At 38.8% G+C, this 15,169-nt stretch overlaps 1 protein-coding gene across 2 annotated transcripts in view; it reads right to left on the bottom strand.

Moving 5' to 3' along the window:
* LOC113523737 (NACHT, LRR and PYD domains-containing protein 3-like) overlaps window positions 1–15,169 on the bottom strand; it is a 152,080-nt gene that overhangs the window by 96,779 nt on the left and 40,132 nt on the right. The window contains exons 1-2 of one of the 2 annotated variants that reach the window (XM_053237020.1): window positions 14,797–15,004; window positions 14,220–14,336 (exon numbers count right to left, since the gene is read on the bottom strand). In XM_053237020.1, coding sequence (XP_053092995.1) covers window positions 14,220–14,336; window positions 14,797–14,849 — 170 coding nt within the window. In that variant the 5' untranslated portion in view covers window positions 14,850–15,004. Of the gene's footprint in view, window positions 1–14,219; window positions 14,337–14,796; window positions 15,005–15,169 lie in introns of those variants that run through there. The other variant, XM_053237021.1, reaches the window with a different exon arrangement.

Here is a 15,169-nt window from a genome sequence, read left to right as displayed (position 1 = left end):
TTACTTTTTATACATCAGATTTCCAGTACTACTCCATGGAGATAGAAAATCTGAAATTCTCTTTGGCATTGCATTTCTTCTCCATGTGGCATCTTGGCATTTCTGTAGAATTCTTTCTCTTTTCTCTTCCTCATCCTCGATTAAGTTCAGCAGATTCTGAGAGAAGTTTGCTGTGCTAGTCCTTCTTTGTTTTGTTAAGTGACTTACATTTTCCTTTAAAGAAGGTTATTATGTGTTTTTTTAAACTACTCATACACACACCACTTTATTAGGAACACCCCTTACTCATACATAAACACCATTTTATTAGGAACACCCCTTACTCATACACACCACTTTATTAGGAACACCCCTTACTCATACACACACACCACTTTATTAGGAACACCCCTTACTCATACACACACCACTTTATTAGGAACACCCCTTACTCATACATACACCATTTTATTAGGAACACCCCTTACTCATACACACACCACTTTATTAGGAACACCCCTTACTCATACACACACACCACTTTATTAGGAACACCCCTTACTCATACACACCACTTTATTAGGAACACCCCTTACTCATACACACACACCACTTTATTAGGAACACCCCTTACTCATACACACACCACTTTATTAGGAACACCCCTTACTCACACATACACGCCACTTTATTAGGAACACCCCTTACTCACACACACACGCCACTTTATTAGGAACAATCCGTACTCAACTTACTTATAAACGATGGGGAAAGTCAGGTGTTGTGTGTAAATCCGACTGCCGGGCTGGATCCTACACCCCTTCACGTGCACGCGCACAGCACCATCGTGTTTCCTGTAGATGGCAGTAAAAACACAGAAAGTTCACTCAAAGGCTTCACTTTTCATCCAAACGTTCAGTCAGCTGGAGAACTTGTGCATTTTCCTGTAGATGGCAGTAAAGTCTCTGAAATTTAATTCAATGCTTTTTTTGGGCTGTACACGGTATTATGATATTCCTAATAAAGTGGCCGATTTAACTTTTTTGGAAGAATAATTTTTATGTACATCCTCTTTTTTGCATTATCTTTGCATTATGCACCACAGAACAGAAGGGTAAGGGATCATAGCAGATAATGAACAGAAAAAGCTATGATAATGTAATGTAAAGTAATACTCTAATGCATTTATCTACATCAGTAGGCTAATATATAAAACTGGCATTTTAGCTTCCTGGTCCCTCTTGAGTTTAGATAATAACTCAGTCTAAAATCCACTATGCCCAAAGCAGGAATAAAAGATGGACGGAATGGGGCAAAACCTAACATCCCCTTTTTCATTTGAAATTTACAAATACCAGTTTTTGTTTATATTTTATTTCAGCATGCTAGTTTAAAGCCATGTTACATGTCAGTCTATGTAAAGTGAATATTGTTGTTAGAGGAGCTGAGGTAAGCTCAGGCTGGAACAATCAGTTCTATAATGTACAGGGTTTTAAAAGGAGTCATTTAGCCCCAAACAGAACATAAAGTGGTAATGCGGCCTCCTCCCCAGCCCTGCAACAATACACAGAGGCACACAGGCTTTCTCATTCTCTCTTTCACCCACACTGATAGACCAACTAAATCTCATGAACTGAAGTGGGCAGATCATGATAGTGAAATAACCAATGAGCATGATGCCTTTTTATTAAATCCTTACATACATGTACATAATAACACACTTTAAACAGGGAACTCGACCATCCAGACAACAGTCTTGGCAGCCAGGAGCCGAGGACCCGATGATATGCAGCTACTGTCAAAATATTTTGGGATATTTGGTGTAGATTCATGAAATATAATCTCAGTTATGTCCATTTCATTTTCAGTTGCCTGGAAGAATACATACTGGCCTCTTTCCAATCTCTAACTGTCCAGTTTGGGGGAGTCTGTGCCCACTGTAGCCTCAGATTCCCCTTCTTGGCTGACAGGAGTGGAACCTGATGTGGTCTTCTCTTGCTGTTGCCCATCCGCCTTCAAGGTTTGACTTGTTAAAAATGAAACCATTGATACAGCTGTTGTAAACATGCCTAACTGTATCTTACAGATCGTACATCTTATGATGATGCAGCAAACACTGTAGAGAGATTTACTGGTTTGAATACTGGAGAAACTGCCTCCACGAGGCAAGCAGAGAGTAACTGTACATCTTTCAAAATTAAACTGAGTCAAACACATGAAATTAGCAACAACACATTTAGCTACAATAATGTTAGCATGATTACATGATTACTTAGTTTTGCTTAAATTCTGATAAAACACAGAGAGTAAGCAACAGAATATTACATACCTTGACAAATAATATATTAAATTCTAGTTTTATGCCAGAATTGTCCTTTAAAAAACACACCAGCAAACAAGGAACAGAAGTTTAAAAAAATTGGGAAAAATGGATTAAATTACAACTATAAATCAATCATCTGTGGAGAAAAAAAAAATTCACTGTCATGTTACAACAAACTGAATGAATTGATGTTGAGCAGAAACACACTAAAAAAAAATAGATAAAAAATGTGGAGATAAAAATGAGCTATAAACAGCTACAACACATGGATGTGTATTTGTGTAATCAGTGTGATGATGTGATGATATCTCTGTGTTGTGTGTAGACGCTGAAGGATTTGACTTTGGATTGTAAAATATGTTATTAAAGCCTGAAGTAACTTGTAGCTGAGTGGATAAAAGGATGTGATCAGTCACGGTTATTGTTATAAAACTTCTACATCTGAATATGAATGATTCAGCTCCCAAACTGCTGGAAATGTGGGACGGGTTCTAACGCTTCACCAAAACTGCTTTATCCTGGAAAAGAGGTTTGAGGTGAGACTCCTGTCATAACCAGTCCTGGTGAGTTTATGATTCTTAATGCTGAAAGACAGAGAAGAGCATCAGTGTAAACAAATGACATCAGCATAAACGCCAACAAACATACACACAAACATACACACACACACACACACACACACACACTAAAACTGTCAACAATATACAGTACACAGTGACTATTATTCAATATCATACAGTACAGTAAAGAGACAGTAAGTCAGTAACTCACTGTAGTGTCTCCAGTTTACAGTGTGGATCCTTCAGTAGATCAGAGAGCAGCTTCACTCCTGATTCTCCTGGATTATTACCGTTCAGATCCAGTTCTCTCAGTTGTGATGAGGAGTTTGCCCTCAGAGCTGAAGCCAGAGCAGCACAACCTTCATCTGTAATACTGCTGCCCCACATCCTGCAAGAAAGAAAACCTTCTCACACTTAACACACACAGTTTTAGCATTGAAAACATGAACTAAACAAAACCTTTATATACAGTACATTTACTCTCCATCTCACACACAACAGTGAAAATATATCAGGTCACTATGTAACCCCATTAAAATATAGTGTGTACATGTTCATGCATATACAGTTTTGTTAAAAATGTAGTTCATATACGCACTTGGAAACACACTCGTACACATAACACAGTTTGTACGTAAGGTTTAGTTCATGAAAGTTGGTGGGGATAAAAACTTTTGTTTCATTCGTTTTAAGATAACTTCATGCGTTTTTTAAAAAGAGAGCGGAAAAGTACAAACCTGGTGAGAGTGGATAAAAGGGGGGTTGCCTAGCAACGTGCGTGATTCTGATTGGTTATTGGTTAATCAGCGAGGAGAACGGGAAAAGAAAAAAGTAAAAGGAGAAAGAAGTTTTCTCTCTGTGAAAAAAACTAGGATTTGTGAATAACTAATGAACTGTGACTAAGTTAAAACTTGTTAAAACAATAAGCGTGAGAACTTATTAGTTACGAACTAATTAGAAGGAGGGAGCTGCTGTTTCTACATGAAGTTTGCACACAGTGTATTACCTAGCTGACTAGCCTAGTTAGCTAGTCGAACTGCTAGCCTGTTGTTCAGCTCACACAGCTACACACTATTGGCTGCTGTTCACCTGTTTTCCCCTGGGAGTCGCTGAGGAGAACCAGATAGCGCTCTGAGCTACTGGGTAATGCTCAGGGTTCCTCTGGCACCGCTGGATAAACGCCTGTGGACGAGTAACACGGAGCGATGCAGGTGCGAACTTCAGAAACATCGAGCACGTAAAAGCCCAGAACGCCGTAAAGACCAGGTACCTTTGCAGTCAGTAGAGTCATTGCTCTTCTTAGAGTGAAGAGGCCATTTCAGTCTGGGCCACACCGCACCCCAGCCACCTCACAGCCCTGCAGCTTTTGTTTTGTTTATGCATTTTCAATTTGCCAGTCTGAGTGAGAGCGTGGGCTAAGGATAGCGCGCTTGAGTAAATCATTAACTGTTAGCCGGTACGACATATTGGCTGCTTGGTTTGTTATTAATATGATTCGGGATTACTGTATGAGAAAGTAAATATTTTATACAGTTGAGGTATTTTAGTTTATTTTGTATTCATTTAGCAAATGAACATTTTGGTTGGTGAATATTCAGTGAATTTGTTGTATTTTATATACTGGCACAAGTATAGATAGCAAAACGAGGCATTTACTTCTACCAGTAAGTTTCCCTCACTGACACTGAAATACAGTAAGCTACAAGTAGGAGTCCAAGAGATCATATTCCTTCATCTACCATAATTTAGGAACCAACAAAGTGAGTAACGAACCCGAAGATGAAAACTGGATGTTGTTGCGTTTATTAAATCTCTCTCTCTCTCTGTGTGTGTGATATCAGACTCTGATAGCGTGTCCAGTGAACTGTTCTGATCTTTCTGGAATTTAACAAACACAAAAGCTAAAGTAAATCTGATCAAATATTATTAGCTGGCTGTTGTTCTCGATGGTAAATAACAGTTTCTTGATTTGGGAAAGACTTTGTTGTTCTGAAACATAGTTAGATTTTTTACTCAGTCACATTAGATAGAAGATAGAAAACTTTCCAGAAAATTCCACAGGACGTCTGGGTCAGGAGTTGAATAAAGTTATGTAATAATAAAACAAACCAAACAAACAAATGAATGAATTACTTATTAATATAGAATTAGTAAATCTAGAAAGTAAATCTGATTCTCACATTTCAGTTTCTTACAAACATTTAAATCATATTCTAAAATTTACAGCTACATAAAAACACACACAATCATTTCTGTATGTAATATTTGGTGATAAAGTGATAATCTGACCTGTGTGTGTGTGTGTGTGTGTGTGTGTGTGTGTGTGTGTGTGTGTGTGTGTGTGTGTGTGTGTGTGTGTGTGTGTGTGTGTGTGTGTGTGTACCTCAGTATCTCCAGTGTACAGTGTGGATTCTCCAGTCCAGCAGAGAGCAGCTTCACTCCTGAATCCTGCAGTTTATTGATACTCAGGTTCAGTTCTCTCAGACTGGAGGAGTTTGAGCTGAGAACTGAGGACAGAACTCTACAGCTTTCCTCTGTCAGATTACACTCACGCAGCCTGGAAGAGAAATGATGAAGTGTTTGATTTATTTATCTGATTGTGAAATGATGTGTTTCAATCAGTTGGGAAATAAACTGTCTACCTGAACACAAGGTTCTAAAGTCAGGATAAAAATATAAAATGAACAGCCTGTGTAAACTTGGACTGCTCTTGGACAGATCCATGTGTCTCAGCTCATATGAGACGATGTATTTAACTTTCTGAAACAAGATAATAACAGAGAGGCCACTCTGAACAAACACATCTCTTTATTTCTAGCAGAGAGTTTTTCATACAGTGTGTTCATTGTCCAATGTGTAAATTAAAAATGTAATGTTGTGGAACATCTACAAGATGCTGAGAGAAAAGGTTGATGAGGTGTTGAATCAGAGTTAAATGGGCTTGGCCACTCAGCACAAGAGCTAGCTCTTTATGTATGTTTATAGCTGCTTTATCTGGTCTTTATTCTGACCCTCAACCCAGAGCTTCTCCACCAACACCTCACTGTCCTCTACTTTCACATTCATCAGGCACTTATGGAGGAGTTCCGGACTGAGCTGGAGCTTGGGGAAATAGCATCAACACTGGACTCCTGTTCCTGTGTGCTAGGGGTCTCACTGGGGACAAGAGCTCCTGAGTTTGTGGCAATTTACAGATAAAATAAAACTAAATAAAGTGAAGCTTGATTGATCGGCTTCGAATCTTGCAATTGTCAGTATGTCACTGTGATTTTATAAACAGATTACGCTATTTATTTCAATTATACACCAATTTAATGAAACTTTTGTGAAACTCCATTTCATATTAATGGCATTAATTAAAGAAATTTTAAATAGGAAATAAATAATTTAAAATGCAAGACAACACAAATTCCTAAATTAACACAAATGAGACGAGTCATTCAGTTAAGACAAAAGAAATGCGTCTGTATAAAGGAGGACAGGCCGGTCTGTCTGTGTATAGCCGTAAGCTGACAGAAGATTTAGAGCACACTGTTAGAGATATTTAGATATGTAGAGACCAGTATGATTGTTCTGGATGAAAGCTGGTTTATAAATCACTTCTGTTTGTCACAGCATCTTCTTTAAATGCTGTTCAACGCTTTAGAGCCAGCACTAATTTAACCAACACAACAACCTTGTGCCATTCCTGTGCATGTCCAAGTTTATCAGTGCCTGGATTTCTTGTTATTGTCACGTTTCAAACAGAGAGAAGTGACTGATTGTAGTGTGAGAGGCTGAAGAGCGCATCAGTGTGAGAGATTTCTGACCAACAGTCACTGACACTTTAAACTATTTAAACACAGCAGTGTCTCTGTGTGATCCTCGGTGTCCATGATCACCTGTGTACTATTATCTACTATTTTTCCATTACATTTAGTACAAAATGCAGCTGCTCAGCTTCTAACACAAACTAAAGAGAGACCATATTACTCCTATTGTGCAGGAACTGCACTGGTTACCTGTGACATCCAGAGTCGATTTTAAAGTGCTCTTATTAGTTTTAAAACTCTTAATGGCATTGCACCTGTGTATTTAGCAGAATGCCTGATGGATTTCACCCCAAATCATTTTTAACATCAACAAATGCTGGCTTCCTTAAGGTGAATTTTAATAAGAAAAAGCTCAGTGAAACTGCTTTTAGTGTCGCTGCTCCCAGGATGTGGAACTCACTCCCAGCGTATATCCATCAGACACCTGCACTAAATATATTTAAAAAGCAGCTTAAACACATTTATTTACCTTGTCTTTTAATTAGTCCTCTTGATTTTATGCTTAATACCACTATTTATCTCTTAATGATCTACTCAATACTTTGTTTGATTACTTATATGATGTATTTATTTCTTAATGACTTTTTAGGTTTTAATATTTTATTTTCAGGTTGTGTAGCATTATTATTAGGAATTGACATTTATTACCATACTTAATGTTTTTGTGTGCGTGTGTGTGTGTGTGTGTGTATGTGTGTGTATACCTCAGTGTCTCCAGTGTACAGTGTGGATTCTCCAGTCCAGCAGAGAGCAGCTTCACTCCTGAATCCTGCAGTTTATTGTGACTCAGGTCCAGTTCTCTCAGACTGGAGGAGTTTGAGCTGAGAACTGAGGACAGAACTCTACAGCTTTCCTCTGTCAGATTACACACACACAGCCTGGAAGAGAAATGGTGAAATATCACAACACTGATCTCAAACACACACAGCCATAATACAGCTAAAGTTTAACATGTAACAGAAATGTCAGTGTGTTTCTCTCACACACAGAAATCAGAGGACAGGACACCACATCAGCACATTTACAGGAGCAGGGACGTCTTTCTGCACTCCACAATCTCTAAGCTACAATTTATTATAAGACCATAAGGTCATGTACATAACACACACACGTGAGAGCGAGCAGCCTACAAACAATACACTCTGATCTGTGTTCAAGTTTCTACAAGCAACACTGCAGATATAGTGCATTTTATTACAGAAAATAAAGAATTATACAACTGTACACTACCAGTTAATAACATACCAGTACTAGTGGTACTTTAAGGTGAGTTAGTGTCAGGTGAGGTGTGGGGAAACTCCGGGTCTCAGTCTATAGGGTCGTGTACACAGAACAGTCAATGACTAAATCCACCGCCATAAATCCACAACAGCGAACACAGTCTCGTTACCCGCAGCATGATGATGTCAGGAACCAGGAAGTCCGTAAAATCCGAAGGACAGAACAAGATCAAAGCCAATAAACAAACCAGGTCTGAGCCAATAAACCCACAGAGACTAAATCCAACGAAATATTTCCAATAATTCTAAGACAGACACACAATAACCCAGCGCTGTGTGGAGGCGCGTGTGTCTTATTTATACAGGTAGCAGTCAGTGGGGAAATGGGGAATAGGTGTGCTACACACAACATTGTGTTACACAGAACAAAAGATCAGCAACTTGTACCTAAAAGGCACATGAAGGGAAATAGTGTTTTAATATTTACTTTTTACATTTTGTATTTATATTGTTATGTTTTTCGTGCTCTTATTTGTGATAGTTCTGTTCAATGTCACTTTCAAATAAAAGGAGAAAAGAAAATGTGCCTTTCACTGGTGTTTAGTTCAGAATGTGTTTACATTTACATTTATTGATTTAGCAGGTGCATTTATCCAAAGCCTCTTACAAATGAGAAAATATAATTTATAGGAAATATCTAATTATATATTTTTTTTCTTCCAGTGTGGACAAGTCATGAGTTAGTTAAGTGTTCATGAAAGAGGTGGGTATTTAGCTCTTTAGTTCTTAAATACATGCAGTTATTTTGTATAGACACTTTTTTCATAAATTTTACAAAAGACGGAATATACATATATACATATATGTACTCGGGTCAACAATAGGTCCAAAATCATTGGTAGTGAGACGGTAAAGATGCTGCTGAATAGTGTCAGTGTTGTAGTAGTCGCATCCTTCATCAGAGGTGCCATTCCTTTAAGAGCTTACATGAGAGACGGAGTAGTCGCTAATGTATGACATCACACACTCGCGACGGCGCCAAAGCTCCGGGTCCGACACGTGCGAACGTGTGTGCTAAGTTGAAGGCCTGACTGTGATTACCTCTGGATACTGTCGCCACGCTGAAGGAAGCACGGGGCCGCGGGACGGCGTGAGTGTCCGATTATATTGTATACGCTTTCATATTTGTTTATTTGACAGTTTATTTAAAAGGTTTTGTTTATTTTGGCACTTTTGTCTATCTCAAGAGGGGAGAAAAGCATTTGTACATGAGACATTAAGTGTGAGTGACGACCAGTGTTGGAGAGTCGCCATTTTAAAAGTAAGTTATTATCCATTTTGAGACATAAGATTTTGTCCGTATCGCCCAGCCCTCAGTACAGACATAAAGGGTTAGTGTAAAATGTGTTTATTTAAAGATGATTAAAGTAACAATTAACAAGCATTAATCCAAACAGTGCAGTTCAGTGTTGCATTAAAATAACAATCCATGCAGTAATACATTTATAAATAAAAATACTCACTCAGCTTTTCTGGCGGCTTTGACCACTGGCAGCAGCCTCAGAAGACATTCATCTGATGGGTAATATTTCCTCAAATTAAACTCCTCCAGTTCCTGTTCTGAGTTCAGTAACACAAACACCAGAGCTTACCACTGAGCAGGAGAGAGACTGGTTTCACTGAGACAATAATAATCTTTTCTGTTCAGGTAAGTTTGTACTTCCTGCACTAGAGAATGATCATTCAGTTCATTCAGACAGTGGAACAGATTGATGGATTTCTCTGGAGATGGATTCTCCCTAATCTTCTCCTTGATGTACTCGACTGTTTTCTGTTTGCTGTGACAGCTGCTTCCTGTCTGTGGCATTAAGCCTCGTAAGAGAGTCTGATTGGACTCCAGGGAGAGACCCAGAAGGAAGCGGAGGAACAGGTCCAGGTGTCCATTCTCACTCTGTAAGGCCTTGTCCACTGCACTCCTGAGGAAATCACACATGTTTGACTTTCTGAAAAGATCAGACATATCAGTGATTTGTTCTTCTGTTACATTTCTGCTGATGAAGGACAGAAATGCATATAAAGAAGCCAGAAATTCCTGAACACTCAGATGTACAAAGGTGAACACCTTCCCCAGGTGAAGCCCAAACTCCTCTCTGAAGATTTGGGCACACACTCCTGAGTACACTGACACTTCTCTGACATCAATGCCACACTCTCTCAGGTCTTCCTCATAGAAGATCAGGTTTCCTTTCTCCAGCTGTTGGAAAGCCAGTTTTCCCAGTGCCAGGATACTCTCTCTGGTCTGTTGAGGATCAGGGTCACATTTCTGATGGTACTTTTGGTCCTTGTGTTTGATCTGAAAGATCAGGAAGTGTGTGAACATTTGAGTCAGAGTCTTGGGGATCTCTCCACTCTCTGCTTCACCCAACATTCTCTCTAGAACAGTGGCTGACATCCAGCAGAAGACTGGGATGTGGCACATGATGTAGAGGCTTCTTGAAGACTTCATGTGTGTGATGATTTTATTGGCCAAGCTCTGATCACTGATCCTCTTCCTGAAGTACGTCTCTTTCTGAGGATCACTGAAGCCTCGTACCTCTGTTACCTGGTCTACACACTCAGGAGGGATCTGATTGGCTGCTCCTGGTCGAGAGGTTATCCAGAGGAGAGCAGAGGGAAGCAGATTCCCCTTGATGAGGTTTGTCAGCAGCACATCCACTGAGGCTGACTCTGTCACATCACACAATCTCTCATTGTTCTGGAAATTTAGAGGAAGTCGACACTCATCCAGACCATCAAAGATCAACACCACTTTGTAGGAGTCGCAGTCTATTAATTCTAGTTTTCTCATTTCTGGGAATAAGTGATGAAGAAGATTCATCATACTGAGATTTTGCTGCTTCATCAAATTCAGCTCTCTAAAGGGAAGTGGAAACATGAAGAAGACATCCTGATTTGCTTTTCCTTCAGCCCAGTCCAGGATGAACTTCTTCACAGAGACTGTTTTTCCAATTCCAGCAACTCCTTTAGTCAGCACCGTTCTGATGGACTTGTCTTTAAAGAGGTCATTACATTTGATGGGTGTCTCCTGTGTTGCTGGTGTCCTGGACGCTGTCTCAATCTGTCTCACCTCATGTTCATTATTGACCTCTCCAGTCCAACCCTCTGTGATGTAGAGCTCTGTGTAGATCTCATTCAGAAGTGCTGAGCTTCCATGCTGTGAGATTCCTTCATTAATTCTTTTAAACTTCTCTATCAGGTTGGATTTCAACTTTGACTGATACACAGAGGCCACAGACTCTAATAAATAAAGTAATAGCATGTTTTAATGCAAAATCACTGAGCACAATATATAATGTCAAATTCTTTTAAATGCTGCTGTTCATTCCTGATTCATGTACTAAATATTATTGAAGGAACAGGACCATTGTACAGAGTAACCACAAGCTGGACCAGGAATAGAACAGAAAAGCACCAGATGTACATGATAGTAAAATCAATCTTAAAACTAAAAGTGTTAATATCTAAAACAATTTCCTCTCTCTAAAGTGAACCTGATGGAATAAAGCCATGACTCAGAGCTCTTACTGTTGTGCAGTGTGTTAGTGAGATCTGTGTGGTTCATGTTCTTCAGGACGTGCAGTGTGATCTTCAGCGCTCCCTCTCTGACACTGTGCAGATCCTTCTCATCCTCCACCTCCCTCTCAGTGCATGCTGGGTAATCTGGACTCAGGAGCTTCCTAAACCTCTTCAGCTCATTCTTTATCAGAGTGATGACTTTGTGTTCCAGCTCCTGGTTAGAAACACACAGTAACAGATCTAAATATTATAATGTTACACAGTGAGAGATGCTTTTATTTTATGAAAAGAAGAAAAAACCCTCTGTCTATTACCACAGTTACAACTGTCTGATTACCCATAATGCTGCTGCACATCAATAAAACAACACAAGTCACACACACACCTTGAATATGGACTCCAACTGATTTCTGCTGATGTTTGATTTCTTCTTTTGTGCTCTGTGAACAAACAAAACACATCATGTAATATGGACTATATGTGTTCATAGCTGCACAACAAATAAATACAAAAACTAATAAATACAAATATAAAGATATTTAAAGGTGCATGAGATAAGATATGTAAATTTTTTAAAAGTTCAGGTCTCTAACAGTTACAGTCAGGTCCATAAATATTGGGACAGTGACACAGTTTTGGTAATTTTGCCTCTGTACACCACCACAGTGGATTTGAAATGAAGCAGTCAAGATGTGACTTAAGTACGTGGTTCCACATTTATGATTTTTACTCCTTAAGCCTGCCGCCAATTCCCGCCAATGTTCACAAAGCCCCACCCCCAGGATCTATGGTGGCCTGTAGAGTAAAGTTCAGCTAGAGAACCAACTATAAAATAAAATTCATCTACCATTAGCAAGGATTAGCATTAGCATGACATCACTTTCAGGTACTGAAGGAGGCAGTTTATTTATTAAGGGCATTGCTTTACTTCGTCATTTAGATCTAGGTGATAAAAACCCTAACTACAGAATAATGATGGTAGAATAACAGAATAGTGGAGAAATGCATAATAATGAACAGTGGAGCAGTAAGAATAATAATACACAGCATTATTATAAATGTAAGACACTGCAGAATAATAAGGAACTGATGTAAGGAGCTCTCTCTCTATACAACAAGTGACTTTAATTAATTATGCTTTATAATTTACCCAGCACACAGCTCTTATACAGAAGTAGGTGATAAAGTGAAAAGCTCCCTTTATCCTGGTGTTACTACATTTCTTTTTATTTTACATTGTTTTTTCCTGAAGCACAGTGTGATTTTTGCTAACACATGAATTATCTGGCTGTACTGGGAGCTTACTAGGATTGCCACCTGTCTCTTCTAATACGGGATTGAAAAGTAAATGCTGTGTCTCTTATTGAGTCAATAAGGGGACATGGTTTCATGCATACTCTAAGTTAAGTCTACACAGAGGTGAGAAAAACAAAATAGTGACTAAAATCAAACCACTTTCACAAGAAATTGTATAGAAGCTCAAAATCAGTGTTATGGGGCAGGGAATGATGGGAACACGCTAAGTGAGAACACATCATTGCACAACATGCAGTTGTAGTACTGTGCTGCTGTTGTGGTACTGTACAGTTTACTGTGGAGCATGCGGCAGGTGATAATCACATCCGAGTGGATAAAGAAGACAGAGGAATCACTCAGTTCCTTTTACCTCAGACTTCCCCTGAGAATGATGTGGTATGTTGTTGTTTAATAAATGTTTATATTATGTAAAATAATCAGGTTCTTAGGCTAACATCAGGATCAGTGTAATATTGGGCTATATAACTAGGTCTAATCAGTTTAGTGCAAATTAGCCTAATCATGCTGATAATATCCCATCTAATATCCCAACTTTACATTCTCTAGTTTTGTCACTTTACAATTTAAAAAGACTAAATAAATAATCGTACCGTCTATCCAATATATTTTAATGCATAAATATAATATATTTAAAAAGTATTTTAATTTTAAAAAATGGGTCGCCATATCCTTTTTCTATTCAATAATCCACACAATGTTAAATCATCATTCTTCTATCAGTAAAAACACAATTGTAAATCTGTAGAAGCAGGAAAATAGTTTAACGATGTGTCAATGAAAATCTCAGATAGACAGACAACCTGAAAACCTAATACCTCTTTTTTTGTTGTCCCTTATTTTTCCTCATGGAAGGTAGCAACCCTAGAGCTTACAGGCTTTGGTGATGTTTCTTTCCTCTCCTTGGGAAAGCTGAGATGGGGGCGGAGTGAAGGGACATTGGGGAGTGTCTATAAGATGAAGGCTGATTTCCAAACGGGTCTTTTTTTCAGCCACATAATACCGGTGAGGCCATGACCATTGTTTTTTTTTCATGTTCTACAAATTTCTAGGTGATGTGTACATTTAAAAATCAATTACTGCTCCTTCAACACCCTCCTTTTAACACAACACACTAAATTCAGGATTTCCTAACCGACACTAACATATTTAGAAACAAATGTTTGAATGAATGAATGAATTAAATAGTTATATAGTCATTAATTTCCCGGGTGTAAATGTTCTTCTGCAGCAGCACAGACCCTCCAGCTCAGGGACTGCAGGCTGAACTGAACTCTTAAAGCAGTTTTCCTCACTGCCAGTCCGAGAGCTGCAGCACTGCACAGTTTAGTGTTTTACTGCTTCAACACCTGATAAAGCTCATGAAGGGCTTCATAATGAGACGAGTGAGTTTGATCAGGTGGAACATTGCCGTAAAACACCTCACTATACTGACCTCACATCAGGAGAACTGTCTCTGTCTCTGAACTTAATTGGAGGATCCATTGATGCGTCACTCTTCATGGACACACAGCTGGGTTCTGGTGAGTCTGATCTCTTTCCCTCCATCATTCTAGAATTACAACAGAAATATTAGCAATAATTAATACTCTGCTGTCTCAGCACTGTTAAACAATGTGTTCATCATCAAACATCAATAATTCCATATTTTTAATTCAGCTACAGTCAGCACACTTATTCAATCAGGAGACACACCTCATACCTCAGGAATTACTCTGATGTCAGGAGTCCCAATCACAGCTAACTGACTCAGCTGGGTCTTAAATCCTGTAGAGTTCACTGACTCAAAGCTATGCTGCTCTTTTGCTACACATTGCACAGTCCTTTTTACTCTTCTCTCAGTGAATGATTTCTCTAAACTGTTCTTACATCAGACCAGTGATATATTCACTGCTATTAAACACCTTAAAGCAAAGTTTAGTTCCTCTGTTACCTAGGGAATGTTTATAGATACAGAACTGTTCCCAAGAGACGGTGTGTATTTATTGCTGGTGAATGGAAAAGTAACTCACCTCTCGTCTTTCTTTAAGTCTTGTTTTCCAGACACACTCATGTTGGAGGTCATGTCTCCTTGTCCAGATTACAGCAGGACACACGTTTACTTCACTCCAACATGTGTTAAATCAAACCCTGTATCAGCACAGAGTTCTCTTACAGGAAATAGTCACGGTATCAAGTCCTAAAACAACCTGTGTACATTAAACCTTCAGTACAAACCCACAAAACTCTTCTGCATCTAGTGTCACTTCAGTGTGTTTATATATTATAGCTTTAGATTTAGATACTCACTGTGTTTTTACTCCTGAAATGGTTTATTTTCCCTTCGACACAAAATGGAGCTGCTGAGTTACACTTTCACTTCACTTTTCACTTTAACTGTTTATT

The sequence above is a fragment of the Pangasianodon hypophthalmus genome, chromosome 9, assembly GCF_027358585.1.
Source record: "Pangasianodon hypophthalmus isolate fPanHyp1 chromosome 9, fPanHyp1.pri, whole genome shotgun sequence".
Classification (NCBI taxonomy): Eukaryota; Metazoa; Chordata; class Actinopteri; order Siluriformes; family Pangasiidae; genus Pangasianodon; species Pangasianodon hypophthalmus.
Note: the sequence above shows the minus strand (reverse complement) of the source record. Positions and strands in the feature narration are given on the sequence as shown.